Raw genomic sequence first — 25241 nt, forward strand, 5'->3', positions numbered from 1 at the left:
GACTGGTTCAAACTGACAAGAAGGCAACAGTAACTCAAATAACAACACTTTACAACAGTGGTGTGCAAAAGAGCATCTCTAAATGCACAACACATCCAACCTTGAAGTGGTTGGGCTACAGCGGCAGAAGACCACAAATGTATATACACACACACACACACACACACACACACACATGACTTCATTAGGTACAGGAGTGTAGATCATTTATACTACCTGTCCTGTGTAATCTCCAGTATAATTCCTGTCTCTCAACTGAATGCTTGGAGTCTGACGTAACTCAGTCCATTCACAATGCACCAAATTCACTGAAACAATGTACTGTACCACAGAAGAGGGAGACCATACCTAGGCTAGTGTAGTTTGAGAACGAGCAGATAATTTTTTCGGTATTTGAACAAACATATTACCACAGATAATATTGATTTGGGCGACGTGGTATCAATTCAAGATCTAGAAAAATCAAATGGTTAGAAATCCATCCCTGTCAGTAGTGCTAAAGGTGAGGTATGATAACATCAGTAGATTGTATTCTGCCTTTGAACTTCACTTCAATGGATCTGAATTTCAGAGGCAGATTACAATGTATCGGATAAACACAAGAGATTCTACGGATATTGGAAATCCAAGTAACACACATAAAATACTGTCAGAATTCAACAGGTCAGGCAGCATCTATGGAAAGAAATAAACAATTGATGTTTTTTGGCTGAGGCTCTGCCCTGATGAACAGTCTTGGCCTGAAATGTCCACTTTTTATTCCTTTCCAGAGATACTGCCTGACCTGCTGAGTTCCTCCAGCGTTTTCTATGTGTTACCAATGTATTGGCAACATTGACTACATTTAGTGCTACTGACCAGGGATGAGATTCCATTAGACCATAAAACACAGGAGCAGAATTAGGCTATTTAGCCCACTGAGTATGCGCTGTCATTCAATCATGGCTGATTTATTAGACCTCACAACACCATTCTCCAGCTTTCTCCCAAGAACCTATGGCATCTTTACCTATCAACCCAAATACTTGGCCTCCACAGCTGTCTGTGGCAATGAATTCCACAGATTTATCATCCTCTGACTAAAACAAGTAAGGCAAACGTTCCCAATCTGGTCTCTACAGACCCCTTGATTAATGGTAAGGATACATGGCATAAAAGAGGTTGGGAATAAAGGAAAATTTTCATGGAAATTAAGTATCAAGGGGAATGTAATTTAACACATGCCTTCTCAACAACACACATGTAAATTTCTTCTTTACTATGGGCTAATTGACCCTTCTGAATAACATGTCCAATTTTAATTGCCCTTCCAGCCGACAATGGGTTGTTTGTACAGTGTCTCAATCTACTGTGTGCAAAGCTAGGTGAGATGTAAGAACAAAATTATGGTGGTTATAGATGAGGTATCGAAGAAGCAGACTTTTTCCTACTGAAATTGGGTGAGACTCGAAGTGGAGGTCATGGGCTAAGGGTGATAGGCAAAATAATTAAGGAGAACCTGAGGAGGAACTACTTCACTCAGAGGGTGGTGTGAGTGAGGAATGAGCTGCCAGCAGAAGTGGTGGATGTGGTTCCAATTTCAACATTTGAGAGAGTTTGGATAAGATGGGAGGTGCATGGAGGTCTATGGTCCAGGTGCAGGTTGATGGGACTAGGCAGAATAACGGCTCAGCATGGACTAGATGGGCAGAAGGGCCTGTTTCTGTGCTGCAGTGATCTATGACTCTAAATGATATGATTTGTGCCTTTTGTCAGAGACATGGATAATTAAGAAAAGGCACCACAGCACACGTAATTAGCGATCGTTCCCACTAAAGGTGTTCAAGAATTGAGAGAGACTTAACAATAGTCCAAAATCCTATTAGATATTTACCCACAGTTCCTTTAAACTTTTGTTATGTCCGTTCACATCAAATTCACTTTCTACAGACCTCTTCCAAGGATAAGTATTATTTGAAGAGAAATATAAAATACTATATTTATCCTGTAAAGTTTTGACAACACAAAAGGTATGAAGTGAAAAGTGAGCTAGAAGGTCATTACTAAGCAGAGCGATAAACATTGTTCTGTCTCCTCTTGCTGTGAAACGTTCTTTCTGTTCCACACATAAACGCGTTTGCTTGCAGGAACTTGGATCTCTGTGTGCTTCTGCACCAATTACCTTTAGGTACTGACCTAAGGAGAGCTCAGACAAGAATGTTCTGTCACACTAAGAATTGTTGAGAAATCTGGAAAGCAGTCAGTTGAGCCGGTCTGCCTTTCGCACAGCTGTTCACTACGTAATGACATTGCCTATTCTGGTTCAAGTCATCCTGGTTGACAACTAAATCAAGGGAGGAGTGGTGGAGAATCGACCAAGATCTCAGCAGGCTCAAGGGGTTGAATGTCTGGCTCCTGCTTCTGTCTCTTCGAGAATCATAACATAACCAATTAAAGATGTGCCAACTCTTCATTACGGCAGTCAACTCTTATAGTATTCTTGCAAATTCAGCCAGCTCCATCATAGGCACAGGCCTCGTCAGCAAATGGCAATGCTCACAAAGGCAGCATCAATAATTAAGGAACCCCATCACCCAGGACATGCTCTCTTCTCATTACAATCATCAGAGAGGAGGTACAAGAGCCTAAAGACATACACTCAATGTTTTAGGAGCAGCATCTTACCCTTCGCCACCAGATTTCAGAATGGACAATTTTAATGTATTGCACTGTACTGCTGCCGCGAAACAACACATTTCATGACATTTGCCGGTAATATTTAACCCGACTCTGATTCCTTTGACTACATAACCAATTTAAAACCACCTCTGAATCTGCTTCCAGAAACCTGACCTCCTATATTCTTATAATGCCCAAGACTATTCCCCAGCTCTCTTGCACTGACCACCAAGTTGGGCTGAAGAGGGGAACTCAAAATCCCAAGTATCTTGTTGCCAATCAGTCATCAAACCTTTGTAGATTCATAGACCTTTTCCACACTGTGGGCAGAAAGGCTTAAAATCACTTCACACATTTCAGTATTCCTAAAACTGTAAGGCTGACATTGATATTTTGTCTTTGTGCAGCACTTGCCCCATGGCCACCACACAAGCACGTATGCTTTATTTCCCTTTTTTCTGAAAGCAAATGCATGTTTAACAGCTACACTTACACGCATGTGACTGTTATTCGTTCCCTCTGGCCCTCATTATTTCTAAACAGGGATTCTTAATGGCACAACATACACACACTCACATTTATTTTCTTCAAAGGCACTTGCTCAAGTTTTCATTCAGCAAAGCTACGCTGCTGATTTCACCACAAAGAGGAATGGAAGATTGCTTTGGGGACTTGGGGGTGGGGGTGGTGGTGGTGAAAGGTTGGCAGTATTGGTGCCTTCCAGTAGGTTTCCTCTTTAACCTGAAGTGGTAGCCAGCTTCATGAAGCGTTTACCTATATGCTCCAGCACTCAGCTGCACCCTGAACCATTTACCCCAAGAATTACGATACACATTGATCAGAGCCTGCCATTGAGATGGAAGGATGATAATCTGGTGTTAAGCATCTTTCAAAATGCAAGGTGTCAGGCAAAACTACAGCTCCATCTCCCCCAGATTATGAAGACCAAAACCGTTTCAATCTTAATGATTCTCTTCTTGAAATCGTTTGCACCCTGTCCTGACCTCTCCTGGCAGGTGTCTTATTTTACGGTAGGGATCGCTGGACACTAATTGGTTATCTATACCAATGGGATAACAAGATCCATCTTGGGATATCCACACTGCTGCACCTAGCCAACCCATGCATCAGAGAGCAAAATTAAGATCCCGCAGATATAATGGATCTCAGTACCACACCAGTAGATGCACTCAGGAAGTTCAGAAGTAACTCTGATGAAAATTTCAAGGGGAATCAATGAAGCAGACGAAGGTAAACTACTTCTACTTCTGAGGAAGTCTGAGCCGAGAGTGAGGGGTCTAAATATGAAAGTCAAGACTGAAATTTGTAAACACTCCTACTCACAGAGGATGATTGAAATGTGTAACAAGTAATGCAGGGACAAATAGAACACAGAATATGGAACACTACAGCACAGTACAAGCCCTTCAGCCAGCAATCTTGTGCTGACCCTTTAACCTACTCAAAGATCAACCTAACCCTTTCCTCCCGTATAGCCCTCCATTTTTTTTTCATCCATGTGCCCAAGAGTTTCTTAAATGTCCTTACTGTACCTGCCTCTGCTGCCACTCCTAGCAGGGCGTCCCACTCTCCGTGTAGAAAACTTAGCTCTGACATCCCCCACCCCCCCATACTTTCCTCTAATCACCTTAAAATTATGCAACCAGAAAAAAGGCGCTGGCTGTCCACTCTATCATTGTCTTTTATCGTCTTTACACCTGCATCAAGTCACTTCTCATCCTCCTTCACTCCAAAGAGAACAGCCCTAGTTCACTCAACCTACCCCCACGAGACCTGCTCTCCAATCCAGGCAGCATCCTGGTAAATCTCTCTGCACCCTGTCTTGAGCTTCCACATCATTCCTATAATGAGCCAACCAGAATTCAACACAATATTCCATGTGGTTAAGCCAGGAGTGCTAAATTGTTAATTTTAACTGTAAGATTGTTACTTTTAAGACAACGTATTTTATTTAGCGATATAGTGCAGAATAGGCACTTCTGGTCCTACGAGCTGCACTGCCCAGCAATCCCAATTAACCTTAACTTAATCATGGGAAAATTTACAATGACCGATTAACCTACTTGGTACGTCTTTGGACTTTGGGAGGAAACCAGAGCATGTAGAGAATTTACTCCTTAAAGAGGACACCGGGATTGAACTCTGAACTCTTAAGCCCCAAGCTGCAATAGCATTGTGCTAACTGCTTTGCTACTGTGACACATGCAGAAGAGACAGGTAAATGAATTTGGGTCAGAGGGAAGCTCTGATCTTAATGAATGGTGTAACTCATGTTACCTGCTGTTGGGAGGAGAAAAATGGAATGAGAATTGAGGGGAGGACACGATTTTCAAAACGTGCACCCAAGGCTACTTATAGATCTTGAATGAAGAAATTTGTACTTTGCGACCTTGCTTCAAGGTAGGTGCTTCTAAAAGCCTTTCTGAAATTAGGTAACGCATCTGACAATTACAGAGTGGGATTGAGATTGGAGATACAGAGGGGAGTTGAGGGACGCCAGGCAAGCTGTGGATTCAATCCCAAACTCCGTCTCAAAAGACTTAAAACAAACAGACTCACACAGAGATGACAACACAGATTCCAACCAGACAACTCCTCTGTTCTCTTAATCTAGTCCTGTCTGTCTGTTAGGCACTGAAAATATTAAAACAAGATGCACTTAAATTTAAAAAGCTTCTCTTAGGGGAAGGTCCATGTGTTTTTGACTTCTCAAGGCGAACAGTGACTATGGAGGGCCATAAACAGTTGACACCAAATAAATTTACAAAGTTCAAAATAAATTTACTATTAAAGTGTGTAAATGTTATAATACACACAGCGACTGTCTGCATCGTTGGAGCAGGGGGAGGCTTTTTGAGAACACACAGCAGTACAGCATAGAACATGCCCTTCAGCCCATGATATTTCCACCCTGGAAAAAAGGCACTGGCTGCCACTCTATCAATGCCTCTTATTATCTTATACATCTCTATCAAATCACATTTTCATCCTTCACTCCAAAGACAAAGTCTAGCTCGCTCACCTTTGCTCATTGGACATGCTCTCTAATCCAGGCAGCATCCTGGTAAATCTCCTCTGCACCCTCTCTACGGAGTCCTCGAGTTTAAGATGGCACTGCTGAGGGTGACTGACAACTTACTGGTGGTTAACAAAACAAGAAATTCGTTATTAATAATGTACTAATTATTAATAACATATTAATTATTAACATATTACATTATTAATGATCACCACAAAGAATGAAGAGGCAAGCAAAGGCGAGGCTGAGTTGAGGGTCAAATGGTACAGGTGTGGGGCAAAGTCCAGGTGAGGTTGAGGCACATTCAAGATGAAGTCGGAGCAAGTGCAGCGGGGAAAGTTGGAGTGGAGGAGAGGCAGGTTCGGGGCTTGTCCATCTAAATCAAGAGAGAAGTTTGATTGATCTAACCGCTGGTCTGATTTGGAAAGGTCGGGTCTAACTTCTAATGTTCTAATTGAACAAAATGCCAGCCACATTACCTGCCCCCAAGCACTAATGCCAAGGACACACTGGGAGAGCTTTACAGTATCTACAAAGCAAGCATCCAGACAGTCTCTTCATAATTCACTCATGCAGTTACTTGAACATTATGTTTCAGAGGATTACTTTTATATTTATATTGTTTTTAATTGTGTTCTTTATGCTTATTGTGTTTTTTTTTAACATGCTGTATCAGAGCTGGAGCAACACTCATTTCATTCATTTTTCAATAGGAACGAGCAATCAAGTCCATGAGACTTGGTGTGATCAGAAGTATGTTTATTAAGCCACATCCTCGATCAAAGGGATATATGTATGTGCACTGCACTTGCGTAGATATGGTTTACTACCGTATTAATGCTCTGTTCAGAATCTCGGCTCAGTCTGTGTACACACATCTCGTGAAAGTGTTCAATCCAATTCTGGAGGTCTGAGACAAACTTTCCTAACAAGCATTCTATTTTTTGGAGAAATTTGCATTGACTTCCATTGCAAAAATCCCTTTCTTGTATGACACTTGCACACACCTGCTAACTTTCTATGGTGCATGTTCAAATATTCTGTGGGTGTTTCTTTAAGAAACATCTGCTTTGACTTGACAGTACACTTTCTCTTCCTCTCTGACACACCTTTAAAAGACAAAAAAGAACCAATAACAAAAATCCACAGAAGAAACAAGTGTTGAACTAGAACAGCCCCTTCCACAGACCTTCAGAACATCTCATACCACTTTACAACCAATGATGCACTTCAGAAATGAAGTTGCCAGTGTAACATCGGAAACATAGCAGCCATATTTTACACAGCAAGCTCCCAGAAACAATGTGAAAATAATCAGGAAAAAGTGCCAGTAATGAATTTGATTGAGGGACAAATACTGTCCAGGACACTGGGAATATTTCTTCTGCTCTGCAAAATAAACCCAGGGGAAATAGTCCCTGGACAAAGGGACACCCACTTAAGATTGAGATGAGGGTGAATTTACTTGCCCAGTCTCTGCCTGTCAACGTAGAGGGCTGGGAAGCATTTGGAGATTTGGGACAGAGAAGGAAAGGTCACACACAAGTGGCCCAGAGACCTGAATCAGAGAGCTGTCGATGGAATCCACACTGACACCATTCTCCCTTCATCACCTCTTTGAAAAGGAACAGTGGTACCTGTTCCACAGGTGCCTGCTACCTACAGTAACAATTCATGCTTTACCACACAATTTTCCAGGGTATAAATATCCACCAGTTGTTCTTATCTAAGATCAAGATGGTGCCGGTAACCATGGTAATGTTTTGTGGGCTAGGTACAAAACTTCTAAGTAAACCTCTTTTGAATTACTCCCACTGCAATCTGCAGCATGTAATATCCTTTTAAGCAACATACTTTTAAATCGTCTTAATGAACTACAGATTTCATGATTTTTTTGAAGGACAGCAGACTTAGCTCTGAAGCAAGCAGGTATGGAACTTTAAAGCAGACGAAGGTTCACTACATTGGCTGGAAATGAGGCGGGCGGGGGTGCGGGACCCAGCCAGGCTAAAACACAGAGGAATGAGACCCCTTCTACCCAGCATCTTGTTTGCAAATGTTCAGTCACAAGAGAACAAAATTGATGACCTTGAGGGCAAGATTGCTGTATTGGAGGGAAATGTTATGTTCTGTGTTTGACCAAGACATGGCTTACTGTCGGCATGCCAGATAAGGCGATCAGACCAGGAGGCTTCTCAATTCACAGGATGGACCGAACTGCTGATTCCAAAAACACAAAAGGCGGAGGTGTGTGTTTTCTGATAAACTCTCCATGGTGTTCCAATGCAGCAGTTTTGTCATACTCATGTTTCCCTGACCTGAACACTTAAATATCAAATATAACCCATTCTATTTAGCTAGGGAGTTCTCATCTGTAATCCTCACCCAAGTTTACACAGTAACTGTGGCCCACTATAATCAAGTGCTTGAGATACTGCATGATGCCATCTCCAAACAAGAAACAATGCATCCTGAAACATTTCAAGTCACAGTCAGGGACTTCAACCACATATCTGAAGAAATTCTTGCCCATTACCATTAGCATATAACCTGTGGCACCAGAGATGTCAATGTACTAGACCACTGTTATACCTGATAAGGAATGCCTACCACTCCATGCCCAGACTACATATTGGAAAATCTGATCACTTAGCTGTCCTTGTCTACCTGTATAGAGGCAGAGGCTCCAGAGATTAGGGCAGCAAAGATATAGCCGCGGGAGTCAGAGGACTAAACTTAAGTCGATGAAGGAAGCTCGAAAGTTGGGGTAGGGCTCAAATGTCACCGCCTCTTATAAAGTAAAACCAGTTGACATCGGCAACAACAGGGCTTTGCGTCCTGATGAGTTCAATGCCCTCTATGCTCGCTTTGACTGTGAAAACATGGAGATGGCATCACGAACTCCCACAGTCCCTGATGAGTCTGATAGTTCGGTCTCTGAGGCTGAGATGCGAGCAGCTTTGAGGAGGGTGAGTCCACGAAAAGCATCCGGCCCAGATGGGATACTTGGCCAAGTACTAAAGGCCTGTGTTAATCAACTGGCTGGAGAGTTCACTGAGATCTTTAACCTCTTGCTTCAGCAGTATGAAATAGCCACCTGCTTCAAGCAGGCTTTACTTATACCGGTGCCTGAGAACCTGGTAACCTGCCAGTGACTATCAATGACTATCGTCCAGTGGCACTTACATCCACACTGATGAAGGGGCTTGAGAGGATGGTGACGAAACACATCCACTCCTGCCTGAGAAACGACTTGGATCCACTCCAATTTGCCTACCGTCGTAACAGGCCTACAGCAGATGCCATCTCACTGGCTCTTCACTCAACACTGGAACATCTGAACAGCAAAGATACATACATCAGGATATACGCAAACAACAGGAATTCTGCAGATGCTGGAAATTCAAGCAACATACATCAAAGTTGCTGGTGAACGCAGCAGGCCAAGCAGCATCTATAGGAAGAGGCGCAGTCGACGTTTCAGGCCGAGAACCAGGATGTTCTTTATTGACCAAAACCTGGCATTCAATACCATTATCCCCTCAAAATGAACCAGTAAGCTTCAAGACCTTGGCCTTAATACCTCCCTGTGCAATTGGATCCTCGATTTGCATACTTGCAGACCCCAGTCTGTTTGGATTGACAACTACATTCCCTCCACAATGTTCAACAGCACAGGTGCACCACCAGGGTGTGTGCTTAGCCCCCTGCTCTACCCACTTTACACTTATGACTGTGTGGCTGATCACAGCTCCAATGTCATATTCAGGTTTGCTGATAACACCACTGTCACAGGCCAATTCAAATTTGGTGATGAATTGGCACAGAGGAGGGAAATTGAGAATCTGGCTGAGTGGTGCTACAATAACCATCTCTCAACTCAATGTCAGCAAGGCCAAGGAGCTGATTATTGACTTCAGGAGGAGGAAACCAGAGGTCCATGAGCTAGTCCTTATCGGAGGAGCAACGGTGGAGAAGGTAAGCAACTTTAAATTCCTTGTGTTATCATTTCAGAGGACCCGTCCTGGGCCCAGCACACAAGTGCAATTATGAAGAAAGCACAGCAGTGCCTCTACTTCCTTAGGAGTTTGCGAGGATTTGGTATGACATCTAACTCTTTGACTAACGTCCATAGTGGTTAGTGGAGAGTATATTGACAGGCTGCATCACAGCCTGGTATGGAAACAGCAATGCCCTTGAAGGAAAACCCTACAAAATGTAGTGGATACAGCCCAGTCCATCATGGGTAAAGTCCTCACCACTATTGAGCACATCTACGTGAAGTGTTGTAGCAGGAAAGCAGCATTCATTATCAGGAACCCTTACCAACCAGGTCTTGCTTTCTCTCCCTGTTGCCACCAGGAAGAAGGTACAGGAGCCTCGGGTTCAGGAACAGTTAATACCCGTCAACCATCAGGATCTTGAACCAAAGGAGCTAACTTTACTAATCCCATCACTGAAATGTGTCCACAACCTATAAACTCACTTTCAATGAGTTTTCATCTCATGTTCTCAATATTTATGGCTTATTTATTTATTATTATTTCTTTCCTTTTATATTTGCACAGTTTATTTCCTTTTGCATGTTGATTGAACACCCAAGCAGGTGTGGTTTTCCATTGATTCTATCATGGATTTATTTACTAGGCCTGTAAAAAAAATGAATCTCAGGGTTGTATATGGTGATGTGTACTTTTGATAATAATTTACTCTGACTTTGAACTTAAGGTGTCACTGCTGTCTGTGACCCTGTTCCCACAACACTAAATCCTTCCAGTTTACGCACAGTTCCCTGCCAAGTCAAGGGTTTATCTTCCACAGCCATACAGCCTGTTTCTGCACTAGAGGTCTTTCCAGTTCATTTCTTTCCTCCGTTAGTTATTATCACAGTGCTGGAAACCACAATAATATAACAAATAGATATTTGTATGGAGTGCTTCAAATGCTAGTAACTGGCATTCAAGACTCACAAAACAATGTTTTATTGATTTAGCTGCTTATGTCAGGCTCTCCAACAGCCCAGATTACTTACTCCTATATTAAACTCTATTTTAGAATTATATTGGATGACTTTACAACTGCTTAAAGGGATAGTTAAGCACGAGAAGATACACTGAAAGCAAAATTATTTTCCTTTTGCGTTTTCTGCGACTTGTCTGGGGAGTTAACTGTTGGTTGATCACTCTTTGGGCACTCTTCTGGGGCTATGCCCTTGGGTCCTGGACTCTCCCACTGTTGAAAACATCCTCTCCACATCCACTCAATCTTGGACTTTCAATATTCGCTATTTCTAAAATAATTATATTGGTATATTCCAGTATGCTTTTGGAAAAGTCCTCTCTGAGCAACACACTCAAAATACTGGAGGAACTCAGCAGGTCAGGCAGCATCTATTGAAATGAATGAACAGTCAATGTTTCAGGCCAAGACCCTTCTTCAGGAAGGGAGAAGAGGCCAGAATGTTAACGTTACTTCACTACTTTCCTCTCAGAGAGTAGAGACCAATGAACACAGTCTCAGAATAGAACAACTTAAAGCAGAGATTTATACGTTCTTGATTAGTAAGGGTGTCAAAGGTTATGGAGAAAAGGCAGGAGAACAGTGTTGAGAGGAAAAATAAATCACCCATGATGGAATGGCAGAGCAGACTTGATGGGCGAAATGGCCTAATTCTGCTCCCATCTTTTATGGTCTTTCACCAAAAGGTACCACGGACGCTAGAATTTGGAGTAATAAACAAACTGCAGGAGGAATGCAGTTCGTCAGGCAGCATATGTAGAGTTGCCGTTTCAGATCGAAATCAGAAATGCCATCTGTCCATTTCCTTCAACGGGTGCTATCTAAACGGCTGAGTTTCTCCAGCCCTCCATTTGAGATTCTTATGGCATGTACTTGTAATGCTATGTGGGAAATGCAGGGTACGCAACTAAAACAGAAAGTTCTTCAAATGCTCAGCATGCCAGGCAGCTTCTGCAGAGAGAAGAAGAGAGATAATGCCTCAGACTGATGATCTTTCATGAATTCTAGAGCAAGATCATGAATCTGAAACATTAATGTTATTTCAATTTCCAGTCTTTAATTTCGGACCTTGAGCATTTACAGCTTTCTGTATTACTATATTTTTTTTTCCTCTGGAAAGAGAGAGATTTGCTTTATTTGTCACATGTGTATCGAAACATACAGTGGCATGTGTCATTCACGTCAACGACTAACATAGTCTGAGGATGTGCTGGGGGCAGATTGCATGTGTCACTAAGCTTCTGACATCAACATAGCATGCCCACAGTTTACTAACCCTAACCCATATATCTTTTGAACATGGAGGAAACCCACACGATCACAAGGACAATGTGCAATTTCCATACAAACAGCAGCAGAAATTGAACCCCAATTTTACAACAGGTGCTGTCAAGTGTTATACTAACCTCAACACTATCATGCAGCCCATAAAGAAATGCTAAATTTAAAAGCTACTATTAAACAATTAGTGCTGCTTTTTGAGTGGCATTACACTAATCTCCAAAACAAAAACCTGCATTAAACCATTCATTTCCATTTTAATCAGCTAAGATTAATCTGCTTATTTTGGCCGGTAAGCAAAAAGTCCATTAGTTACTTAGGTGTCCATGCAATCTGTTTGCTTGAAGCCTGCAACACATTCATAAACACAGGGAGATTCTGTGGATGCTGGAAATCCAGAGCAACTCACATAATCCTGAAGGAACTCAGCAGGTCCGACAACATTTATGAAGAAGAATAAACAGTCGACGTTTCGAGTTGAAACCCTTCATCAGCACTGTTTACTCCTCCCTATATTTGCTGTACTGTGACACATTCAGCCAGTTGCTGTGTTTTCACGGTGACCATGATGAACAGGGTCATTCGCTGATCTATCATCTTGTTGGTAAAGCTGGAGTATCAATTCCAAGGCAAAACTGAACATTATCACAACAGATCCGATCAACCACTGGCTTACTGCGTGCAGTGGAGGGAGTCAGCTCTGGAGCAGTGTTCAAACAGACAACAAAACAAGAGCGTTTGAACAATTTGGCTAGAAAAATAGCAGCCATCAGAAGAGTGCAACAAAGATTTATGATAGGTTTCCAGCATCTGCAGATTTTCTCATGTTTATTATCAATTAACTTTATTTGTCACATTGAACATGTGTATCAAAACATACAGCGAAGTGCGTTGTTTGTGCCAATGACCAACACAACCTGAGCATGCGCTGGAGGCAGCCTACAAGTTTTTCTATGCTTGCAGTGCCAATATAGCATGACCACAACTTACTAACCCCACCCATACATCTTTGGAACATGGGAGGAAACCCATGTGGTCATGGGGAGAATGTACAAACTCTTTACTGACAGCAGTGGGAATAGAACCCAGAATCGCTGGTGCTGTAAAGTGTTACACTAACCACTACACAACTGCGCTGCCTATTGCCTGCCTTGAAACTGCCCAGCGCTGAGTTTGAGATCATCCCAGAGTCAGCCGTTCTCTGCAGCCACCTCCATTCCGGGGAGCATAGCTCCAATCCCAATCCTCCTGCGCATGCCTGGATTACTCACTGATGGAACACCATTTGCAGGAACGCAAGCCTAGATTAGTGGGGAGGGGTAAATAAAAGCTACGAGCAGAGCTATGACTATAATTCTGGCTGCCTCAGCCAGCATAATCAAAGACCCCACCCACCATGGCCATTCTCTTTTCTCTCCTTTTCAAATTGTCGTTCTTTTTCTCACCTTTATTTCTCTGCTAGTTGTTTTGTGAGTATCTCTGAACTTGCTAATTTCTCAAGAAATTAGGTCTCAACTTATCCGCTTCCATCTCAATTTCCATAAGACCATAAGACATAGGAGCAGAATCATGCCATCTGGCCCATCGAGTCTGCTCCGCCATTCAATCATGGCTGATCCTTTTTGTTTTCTCCTCCTCAACTCCAGTTCCTGGCCTTCTCCCCGTAACCTTTGATGCCATGTCCAATCAAGAACCTATCAATCTCTGCCTTAACCTGGTCTCCGCAGCTGCAGATACAAGACCAAAGTAGCTTGTTGATGATTATATTTCACTATTACAAATGTCATTCCCACAGGTGTTATCTTTTCTACAGTGTAAGTTCTTAGTTGGATATCTGCAGGCTTCAGTTTAGTTTCCTTGAAATGCCTTTCAAACTTATTCGTGGAATGCTGGAAACAGTTGAGCCACTGTCAAATTAAATTTTAATTTGCCGTTCACTTCTGTTGTAAGCCATATTGCTTGCCCCTTGTTAGTTTTCACATTATCATATTATTCATCAAATATTAGTGCTCTTTAATGCTCATTTTGAAACTGCAACTTGACTGTTTAGCTTTTTTCTCTTCTGTGTGCAGCCCACTTATTTTTGTCTGCCCAATGTGCTCTCTGTATGTGTTCTACTTTATTGCCTTTTCTGCAAGTTTTGCCTTTAAACCTGCATTGGGCTGGTCTATGTGAGCCCCTGCCACAACAGTAACACAATTTGTTCAGCCAGGTCAGTTTCTGTTCAGAAGTTGCAATTTTGTTCACACTCACTTTCTTTCCTAACTGCAAATCAACTGCAGCTCTATCTGCTGTTTCCATTGCTACAGTTATTTCAACTGTTCTTTTAAGTGTAAGTTGTGCTTCAATTAGAAGCAGTTCCTGAATGCTTTCTTGTAAGATTCCACAAACTAAATGATCTCTCAATACATCATTATTAAGAACATTACTGCAGTGGTCCCCAACCACCGGGCCACAAAGCATGTGCAACCGGGCCGCGAAGAAACGATATGATTTGGCAACGTGATCATGTTGTTGACTAGCCGGTTGGCACCTTCTTGCCCAGACTCTTGGCAGCAGACATACTGCCAAATGTAACTGACCAAAAAACATTTTTCTTAAAGGAAATTGTTTTAGAAAAAGGATGGTATGTAATTTTCATGCAGGTAATTTTAGCACGTAAAAAAAAAAACAGGAAAAAGCCAAAAAAAATCTGACACCAGCCACATTGGGAAAAACCCAGATTTCTGGAATTTGCCGCCGAAAAAACCAATATGGTAACCCTGTAATGAGTCAGTTGCACTTTTCCTCATTCCCTGTCACACCCACTGTTGAACTTGAATGCACACGAGGTCATTACACACGCGTTATCCATGTCAGCGCGGGAAGGAGATCAACTCCGCCAGCTTGCAAATGATGGTGGGCTGAAAAGTATTTTGACATAACATCTCTGCCAGCATTCTGGATCAAAGTCAAGGCAAAAATATCCTGAGATAGCCACAAAAGCACTGAAAAAGTTGCTTCCATTTCCAACATCAAATCTCTGCAAAGCGGAATAGACTGGACATAAGGAACGCCCTTCAAGCATCGTTGTCTCCCATCACCCCTCAATGGGACCGTCTTGTTGCGGGAAACAAGCCCAGGGCTCCCACTGATTCAGCCATATTGGTGTGTTGCAATGATTTTATATGTTCATATGAGGAAAATATGTGCTGTGTGTTTAATATCCAAACATTACTTAAAATGTTATGATGCTATTGACTTATAAGTGACTTATAATTGACATCATTATATTCATGCGCTGTGTGTTTAATATTAAATTCGTTAGATAAACCCTTTTAGAAATGAAAATGAGTTTATTAGCCACTTATAAGTGACTTATAGTTGACTTATCACCTATATTCCAGTCATGATTAACAACCACCCCACCCCCACCCCCCCGTCGGCTGGTCCGCAAGAATATTGTCAATATTAAACCAGTCCACCGTGCAAAAAAAAGGTTGGGGACCCCTGCATTACTGAACTGACAATGCTCAGACAACTTCTTCAATTCAGTCATGTATGCTGAAATGAACTCCCCTTTCTTTTTATTCCTAAAGGGTTCTGCAATCAACAACGGGTCCAGCTCTAAATGTTCCTGCATTTTTTTCACAATATCAGCAAAGCTCATTTTGGCTGGTTTGGTTGGTAATCAAACTTCTAAGGTAAGCAAACTCTATGCCTTTAAATCCAATGCACTCGCATCTCACTGGCTATTTTATTTGCTTTAAAATTACTGCTCAATTTGCTCAGTGTACAAATTGTAGTTATCTGTTATGGAATCAAGCACATCAATCTTTCCAATGTAACCAGCTATTTCCGCTCATTTTTTAAAGATTATTATCACCGGCTCTCATTGTTTATGAACCCGTGAACTTTTCTGTTATCTGCTTTTTTAAAAACGCAATCACCTTTCCTTTTGTGAAGAAAACATAATGCTTCGAAGAAAAAAAAAGTGCTTTTTTTTTACTCAACTGTTCTGCTGTGCTTTTTTTAAAGCTCAAAACGTCTCACTGCATTTAGTTGGTAAGTCGCCATCTCGGGTTCATTTTAAAAAACGCATCACCTCTATTATGTTTCGTAACTCCAAACCAATAAACTAATTCACAGGAAAGAAGGAGCCGGGAATGCGAGTCTAACTTTGTTTTTACTTTAAGCGAGGAGCACATGCATGATATGGCAGCATAATGATGTATGCCATTTACATACTTTTACATATAACCCGCAATGCATTATGTAAACAAAGAATGCTTAATCAAACAATATATTTACAGTATTACTCAAATATTAAATACACAACATGTACCACCCATGCTAAGGACAGCTTCTACTCCAATGTTATATGACCATTAAATGGTTCACTATTATGTTGAGATGGACTTTTAACTTCACAATCCACCTTGTCAAGATCTTGCACCTTACACTGCACTGTCTCAGAATCAGCTTTATTATTACTGACATATGTTGTGATATCCCTGATGGTAGTAATGAGAAGAAGGCATGAGCCTCTTCTCTGCAATTCTCAAGACTTTATTCTGCTCTCTTGTTTTACTATTGGATTGCACTGTATAATGAATTTCACATATGAATTGTACCTTGGTTCACATGACAATAATAAACCCATTCCAATTCCATTAACAGCGAGATGAAAGGGTGGAAATGCAGCTCTCCACAGGTCAGCCAACTCCTCACCCAAAAACCACTGCATCTCCCAGTTACAATGCTCTGGCCGGTAGGAGGGAGGGTGGACTGCGGGTGGTGGAGGAGGCTCACAGTGACCACCAGCAATGCCTACATTTTTCCTCTGTACTCACTCTCAAGATTGTATCCCGGCAACCATCTCTGGTTCTGAAAATCATGGACCTAGGCATACCCCTGCCTGGAAATTATCACATTGGCTCAGACAGAGTACTGCAAAGGTAGATGTTTTTATGCATGGGCAACTAGGGAAGTGGGTGTCAAACCTGGATGAAGGCAGAGATTTACAGACAGTAGAAGCTGGAATCCAGAGCAACAATCTGCTGGAGGAACTCAGCAGGCCATGCATTATCCATGGAAGGAATAGAACTTTGGATGTTTCATAAGATCATAAGACATAGGAACAGAATTAGGCCATTTGCCCATTGAGTCTGCTCCATCATTCTATCTTGGCCCATTTACTTTCCCTCTCAACTCCATTCTCTGCCCTCTACCTGTAACCTTTGATGCCCTTACTATTCAAGGACCTATTATCCTCCGCTTTAAATATACTGAATGAGGAAGTCTACGGCAATGAGTTCCACACATCCACCACCCTCTGCATAAAGAAATTCCTTTTCATCTCTGTTCTAAATGAACGTCCTTCTATTCTGTGGCTGTGCCCTCTGATCCTAGATTCCCCCACTATAGGAAACAACTCAAGACTCTTGAAACTCTTGCAAGATTCACCTAGATAGGTTCCTTTTGCAGACCCTACTTCAGCCACAGGCTTCACTCAGAGACCTGAGACATGCTGACTCCTGTGTTGAAAATCCTGGCCCATCCTAGGAGGCACCTCCCACTGCCTCAGGAATTCTGCACAAGGCCAGAATCAGCAAGTCCGAGTATCAAGGCAGGAGTCCAACCTCCCAGTGCATGTGCACCCAAAATGTGGCAGGAACCCACTGAAAAGGGCTTGAGGGGTCAACTCACCAACTTTCATTCCTCTTAGGAGTTAGAAATGCTGAGTGAATCAATTAAAACCCAAAAGCAGTTAAAACCATGTGAGTATCTCACTCTTTGTTCACAATCAGCCAGACTGACTTGGGGCTGGGATGAACAACCATCCCTGAAATTAAGTATTTCACTTGTCTCCTCCTAAAACCTCAGGAGAATCCACTTTAATTGGATTTTTATTGTGTTTGTACATCGCTACAAAATTGGGCTATTATGAAATGACAGAATTATTTCCAAAATGTAAATGAGTCTTAATTCTTTTTACGGAAATTATTTATATAAAAGTAAAAATTTAACTAGGTGCAATTATGGCACCATTTTAAAAAACATCCATACATTAACACAAGAGATTCTGCAGATGTTTGAAATTAATAGCTAATCTAGATATTAATATATCTATACATTGTTTTTTTCCAGCTTCCTGCAGTGACTGAAAAGTCAAAGTAAAATTTATTATCACAGTACATATATGTACCTTAAGATTCATTTTTTGCATTTACAGGAAATTGAAGAAATGTAATAGAATTTTGAAAACAACACATAAGAAAAGACTGACAACCAACCAATGCACAAAAGAAGAAAAATTGTGCAAAAAAAAGTTTACAATATAAGTCCTCAAAAGTGAGTCAGTAGGGCGTGGAAATCAGTTCCACTGAAGACACAAAAAAAAACAACTCCCACTCTTACCATTTCTCTTCTCCCCACCTGCCTATCACTTCACTTTGGTGCCCCTCCTCCTTCACTTACTCCCATGGTCTATTCTCTTCTCCGATTAGATTCCTTCTTTATCCGTTTAACTTTTCCACCTATCACCTCCCATCTTCTTCCCCCGCCCACCTGGCTTCACCTATCACCTTCTAGCTCAGGGGCGGCCAACCTTTTACATTCCATGTGTCAATTTTTTCACGCACGAGTTCAGATGCGATTTTTGCATGCGCGAGTTCTATATTAACATATTTTTACAAGAATTGAATGGGGGTACAAGTGTTGTATGGCGCATCTGAACTTGTGAGTGAAAAAATTGACGCATGGAATGTAAAAGGTTGGCCACCCCTGTTCTAATTTGTACTTTCCACCTTCTCATCCTGGCTTCCTCTCCCCCCACCCCCTTGCAGTCCCGATGAAGGGCCTCAGCCTGAAACATCAGCTGTTTATTCCTTCCCAAAGATGCTACCTGACCTGCTCAGTTCCTCCAGCATTTTGTGTGTGTTACTCTGGATTTGCAGAATCTTTTTTGTTTAACATTGCTCTTTCAATCTAATCAAACCTCAGGGTTCTTCACAAGAACATTTTCAGAAACAAATCAAAAATGGGATTATAAACCAAAGAGTTTGATTTATGGAGCTGTCTTAAACAGGAGGAACGAGGAGAACTTTGGGAGCAAGATGGCGCTGGCGACCAATGCTAATGTTTTACATACAACCCACAAACCTACTAGAAATTCTAGTAGATTTAATTCTTCTTCAAAGCTGTGATCACTGCAGACTGCAGCCTATAAATTCCCTTTTAAGGATTACTTTCAAAATGATCTGGCACTTTTGTGATCTCCTGGGGGATTCGGTGAACTAGACTCTCAGGAGTGCAGATACGGCCAGGGCAGCCATCGCTGGGGTGGATGCTGCGTCAAGGCCTGACAGCAGATGATGAACCTGTGGTCAGCTCCATTACTCCGCGCCAATTAAAGAGACGAGCAAAAATAAAACTGTCGAGGACAAGAGGAGAAAACAAACAGGTGTCGAGCGTTGTCGCCTGCATTTCACCGGTCTCCCTCTCTTTTTGCTACTACTGTCGGTTGGGAGGTGCAGGAGTCTTGAATCCCATGCCATCAAGTTCGGGAGCATTTGTTGCCCTGCAGCCATCGGGCTCCTGAATCAGCCCTCACTTGCCTCAGTGCTGAATGGGCACCGCAGCTGTGGAATCACTTTCGGGGACTCTGCAATTCATGTTCCATGTGTTTTTACTTACTTTTTTCCCCCCACTCTTTGCACAATTTGTCCTCTTGCAAATTGGACATGTGGCAAGCTTGTCATATGTGTGTTTGTGACTTCTATTATGTTTCTTTGTTTTGTGAGTGCCTGCAAGAAGACGAATCTCAAGGTTGTACATGGTATAATTAAATAAATTCTATGTATATAAGCTATCATTTATATTTATTGTGTTTTTTTATTGTGTTCTTTGTCTTATAGTACTTTATTGGGCTACATTGGATCTACAGTATAATTATTTTGTTCTCCTTTATACTTGTGTTCTGGTAATGACATTAAGCAATCTTGCAACTTTCATCCTTGATCCTTGGTGCAACCATCATGAACAGCATTTTTGTTTTTAAAGTATTTATCATCTTTCCCTGCTCCTGTGTCTCACATCTGATGGCTTCTCTGGGAGTTGCCCTAAAATATCATCCTAGACTGGGCACCCATTTGCTGGAGTAAATTTAGGTCTGATGACCCTCTGTCATAAGGAACCGCCAGAAGATGTGCTCATTAACAAACAGGTCTATACGATGTTACGAAATAAATCAACCGGGCCTCAAAACCATGAGGAATCCCCTCTCTCACTGCACCATAGAACAATCTGAAGCGGTAACTTCAATATTCCACCCTCCCTACCTACCAAGCAGGATAGCCCAGAAGTAAAAGAAGACCCCTGAAAGGATTTATCTCCAGAAAAATCAGGTTTCCACTCAAAGCTATCAAGTAAATGCCAGAGTACAGACGTCCACTGGAGAACACGGCTGACATTATCTTGCTGTACAAAGACAGATAAGCCTTAAAACTTGCCGCTGTGGAACTATCGGGGATTCTTTTCAAAGAATAATTTGAGTTATATCTATATAACCAGACAGTAATGTATCCAGAGAAAGTCAGCTATTTAAACAGCAGACAAATACCCATTTGCTGGTGTTGCCTTCCAACTAAAATATCATTCCCAAATAGGACACAGAGTCACAGAGTTATACAGGCCTTTCGGCCCAACTCATCCAAGATATCTTTCTAAGCTAGTCACAGTGGCTGCATTTGACCCATACCTTTCTAAACCTTTTCTGTTCATGACAAGCATTGAGATGCAGTCCAGATAAGAGAACATGCCTTATGAATATAGGTTGAGGAAGCTAGGGCTTTTCTCTTTGGAGCAAAGGAGGATGAAAGGAGACTTGATAAAGACGTGCACGATGAGAAGAGGCATAGATAGAGTGGACAGCTGGTGACCTTTTCCCAGGGCAGAAATGGCTAATACAAGGGGGCATAATTTTAAGGTGATTGGAGGAAAGTATTACAGAGATGCCCAAGGCAGGCTTTTTATTTATTTACTTTGTACGCAGAGAATGTTGACAGCATGAAACATAATGCTGGGGTGCTGGTAGAGGCGGATATATTAGGGGCATTTAGATAGGCAGAGTAATAAAAGAAAAATGGAGGGCTATTTCAGAGGGAAGGGTTCTATTGATCTTGAAGTAGGTTAAGATCTCAGTGCAACATCATGTACCAAAGGCTGTTACTGTGCTGTAGTGTTCTATGTTCTGCGAGTTATTTCAGTGGGGGAGAAAGCAAAGTCACTGAATGTTTCACAGGGGAGTAGATTCTTGATAAGTAAAAGGATGAAAGATGACTGCAGGTTACAGTCCAATCCTGCACCTAATGCACATACCAGATCCAAGTAGGTTAAAAAGAAAGGGCAGAAAGTACACAGTGAGAATGCAAGACAAGGAAGCAAGTTTTAAAAATCTAACCAGACTGTGAGACCAAAGTACAGCAAGCAGAGAAGTTATGGGCAACTGAGACCTAGTGAGAGCCAGAACACAAGCATCAGAGCTTAAAGCCAGTTCAGTTTTAAAGAAGGACGCGGAGAACAATGAACAACAGTGGAGATAACAAAGGGGCAAGTAGTCGTGGGCTGGGAAGGGTTGTGTGTCTGCTTATGACCCCACTCTGGTAAATGCCACCCAGAATACCTTTGCATGTGGCTTGGCTGCAAAGTTGTTCAAAAGGCAAGATGATTTCTCCTTTAAAAGTGTCATTCTTTGGGTGAAACGCTTAACCAAGACCCAGTGTGACCTTTCCAAGCAGACATCAGAAGTTGCATGTGCTATTACAAAAACAGGATAGAAAGTTCAACGGGAATCAAAGCATCTGGCAAGCTTCTAAATGGACTGCGGGTTCACCATCAAAGCTCTTCTGATGACAGGAAGGAAATACTTTTTATTCCAGTGACGGTAGATATTGATTCAATGAACTATCAGACAGTTTCTGTTCTCAGTCACACATACCACTCAAATGATCCAGACATATTTATCTCCTTATAGTGCACCAAGGCTGAGTGGACATTTCAGCCTCCCAGGGCAATTATTAATGTAGGGAGATTGTTTAAATGATGTGTATAAATGTAATTTCTGAAGTTGATGCAGCTTATTTATTCTTTTGTGGCACTTTCAAATCAAATTGCTTAAAAGGAATAGCACTCAACACGAAAGCCACAAAGGCTAATGCAATCAGTTCTTTGAGAGAGAGAGAGAAATGTATAAAAGGATTTAGCAATCATAAATCAAAATCAGCCTTAAAAAAAATTGGGTACTTTACAGCATGGTCTACAGAAACACTGGCAAGTACCTTTGATTAAAACGCCTAGGTGATTTTTTTTTTAAACAGGCAAATTACAGCACATTATCTGCCTACATTAAGGTAATTGTACACAGGTCAAAGCAGGCAGCTTTTGTTCTCCACAGACTAAAAATGAGAGAAAGAGAAAATGTCCTGGGAGAGTAGGCAAATGCATTTACAGACTTTTTTTTTAAAATTTGCATTATTGCTTGGTTTGGAAACCAAAGGCCATCTCAGACAATTGCTCCGCAGAAGACCACAAGAAATTAGAGAGAAATGTGAACGCAGCCTAGTCCAGTAGAAAAACCAGCAGCCCTCCATTAACTGTGTCGACACTTTCTGCTGACTTGGGAGAAGTAGCCAACATAATGAAGAACCCCTCCCACCCTATTCACTTTCTCTTACTACCCCCGCACCGCATCCAGCGCTTTTGGATGACTTGTGGTTGGAGCAACTCTAACTAAACTGGCACGAGGTGCACTTCATTGGTGGGAGCACTGGTCTACCATAGGTATGGAAGAAACACACAGAAGTATTCAATGGCGAACTGGACAGTATGAAAGGAATCATTGTTAAACTGGCTGTTAAACCTGACACAACACCCAAATGCCTAAAGGCAAGACCTGTTCCATTCGCCTTCAAACTAAAGGTAGAGGCAGAATTGGAAAGACTGGTCCAGAGTAAGGCATCAAACCAGTGTGTGTAAGTAAATGGGTAACTCCAGTGGTTCCTGTCCTAAAAAGAGATGGGTCGTTATGGCTTTGTGGAGACTTCAAGGTAACCATTAACCTGCTTCATACAGCTGAGCAATGCTCTCTTCACCTTTTTGATGGCACTTTTGCAAGATTGGCCGAAGTTTGCAAGATTTGTGACAAGTGTACTTGCAGGTGCATGTGAAGCCAAAATCACAGGAACTGTTGAACAGTGACCTACAAAGGAAGGTTTAGGTACTGAAGGGCTTCAGTTTGGCATCACCTTGACTCCCGAACTTTTTCAGTGAGCGGTGAAATTCTATTTAAGATGACTTACTCATTACTGGGAAAAATGAGCTTGAGCATCTACAAAACCTGGATGCTACTCTACAAAGCCTCAAGGAATATGAGCTTACGGTCCAGGAAGGCAAGAGCGAGTTCTTTTGACCTTTGATCGACTATTTGGTCTTGTGATTGACGACAAGGCACTAAAGGTGAAGGCAATCATGGATTATCCATTACCACAGAATGCAAGTCAATTCAGCTCTTTCATGGACTATTAACATACTATGTAAAGTTTCTTCCTTACCTAGCTAACATGATGAAACCATTTCATGAGCTTTTAAATAAATCAATACATTGGCAGTGGCCAGTTCACCGCAAAGAGGCTTTTAAAAAGGCTAAAACAGCCTTGTGACAATTTGAAGCATTTATACACCTCAACCCATCATTGGCCCACAACACATCACCCTACGGTGTGGGGGTGGTTATCTCACCGTGCTGTCCGGTGAAGTGGGTCCAGTCACTTTTGCATCAAGCACATTAAGCAAGGCAGAAAACCATTATGCCCAAATTGAGCGCAAAGCACTGACAATTGTATTTGGAGTTAAGAAATTCCATCAATTCCTCTTTGGTCGATGGTAGACTACTGACAGATTATCACCCCTTGATGTCAATATTTGGCCTACATACAGGCATTCCTTCCCTGGCTACTAGTCAAATGCAATATTACTATGTGAACATCAGTACGATATAAAGCACAGGAGGTCTGCGCAGCATTCGAATGCTGCTGGACTATCCAGAATTCCCTTAGCTGTTATAGCTCTAGAGCCAGCCCTGAAGGAGACTATTTCATGGAAGTACCTACAGTTCCGATAACTGCAGCACAATTCTGCAAACACACACATACTGACCCTATTCCATCTACAGTGGTGGGCATGGTAACTCACGAATGGAAAGGACAGCCAACCATAGACTTGAATCCCTTTACCAGGCTCGGTGGAAGGAGCTCACAGTCCAAGTTGGATGCTTACTATGGGGCTACCGTGTTGTTATTCCTCCACCACTAAGAAAGCAAGTGTTTGACGAGCTCCATGCAGGACGCTGTGGCATAGTGCGCGTGAAAGAAATCGCACACAGCTACTTCTGGCCAGAACCGGATATAACCATTGAAGAGAAGATCAAGGCATTCCTCATTGTCAGCGAGTGATAAATGTTCCTCAACTTGCTCCTTTACTTCCTGGGGATGGCCTGAAGAACCATGGCAGAGGATTCACACAGACTTTGCAGGACCTGCAGAAGGTCACACGTTCTTGGTCGTAGTGGGCACCCTCAGCAAGTGGCCCGAGGTTGCTATCATAAAAAGTACTACATCAGAAAAAATGCATTGAGGAGCTACATTCCATCTTTAGCTGTTTTTGGCTTCCTCAACAGTTTGTTAGTGACAATGGCCCACAACTCTTGCCTGAAGAGTTCAAGGCATTTATGAAGGCAAAAGGTATTTAGCATATCCAGTCAGTGCCATATCCTCCAGCCACTAACGGCCTTGAAGAACAACTTTTACAAACAATGAGACAGGCCCTAAAGACTTCACTGGGAAGTGGATCCCTCAACCAGCATCTCAGCACTTTCTTGCTGACATACCGTAACACACCTCACACCACCAGCAAAATGGCTCCAGCCACTGCACTGATGAAAAGACAGCTTTGCTACCGGCATGACCTGCTTAGACCCCAAGCACAAAACTGATTGTGATAAATGAACAGAAAACCGAAACAGGTACGTGTGCCAAAGTACTAAAGTTTCACGGCAGGAGAGAGAGTACTTGCCTGGAACTACATCTCTGGAACAAACTGGATACCTGTGATGGAGGTGACATAAATGGGTCCTAAATGGGACATAAAACCAGTGACCACAACATCTGGAGAAGGCATGTTGATCAGCTGTTGCCCTCTTCTGAGG

The 25241-nt window shown here is 42.1% G+C and overlaps 1 protein-coding gene across 24 annotated transcripts in view; it reads right to left on the minus strand.

The window, feature by feature from the left end:
* Nucleotides 1–25241, minus strand: part of celf2 (cugbp, Elav-like family member 2) — a 1121102-nt gene that overhangs the window by 303794 nt on the left and 792067 nt on the right. For 5 of the 24 annotated variants that reach the window (XM_063072701.1, XM_063072702.1, XM_063072703.1 and 2 more), the window contains one exon: nt 5702–5817. The exons of the other annotated variants lie outside the window; for them this stretch is intronic. In XM_063072701.1, coding sequence (XP_062928771.1) covers nt 5702–5739 — 38 coding nt within the window. In that variant the 5' untranslated portion in view covers nt 5740–5817. The remainder of the gene's footprint in view (nt 1–5701; nt 5818–25241) is intronic. 24 annotated transcript variants of the gene reach the window in all.

This window comes from Mobula hypostoma, chromosome 20 (assembly GCF_963921235.1).
Source record: "Mobula hypostoma chromosome 20, sMobHyp1.1, whole genome shotgun sequence".
NCBI lineage: Eukaryota > Metazoa > Chordata > Chondrichthyes > Myliobatiformes > Myliobatidae > Mobula > Mobula hypostoma.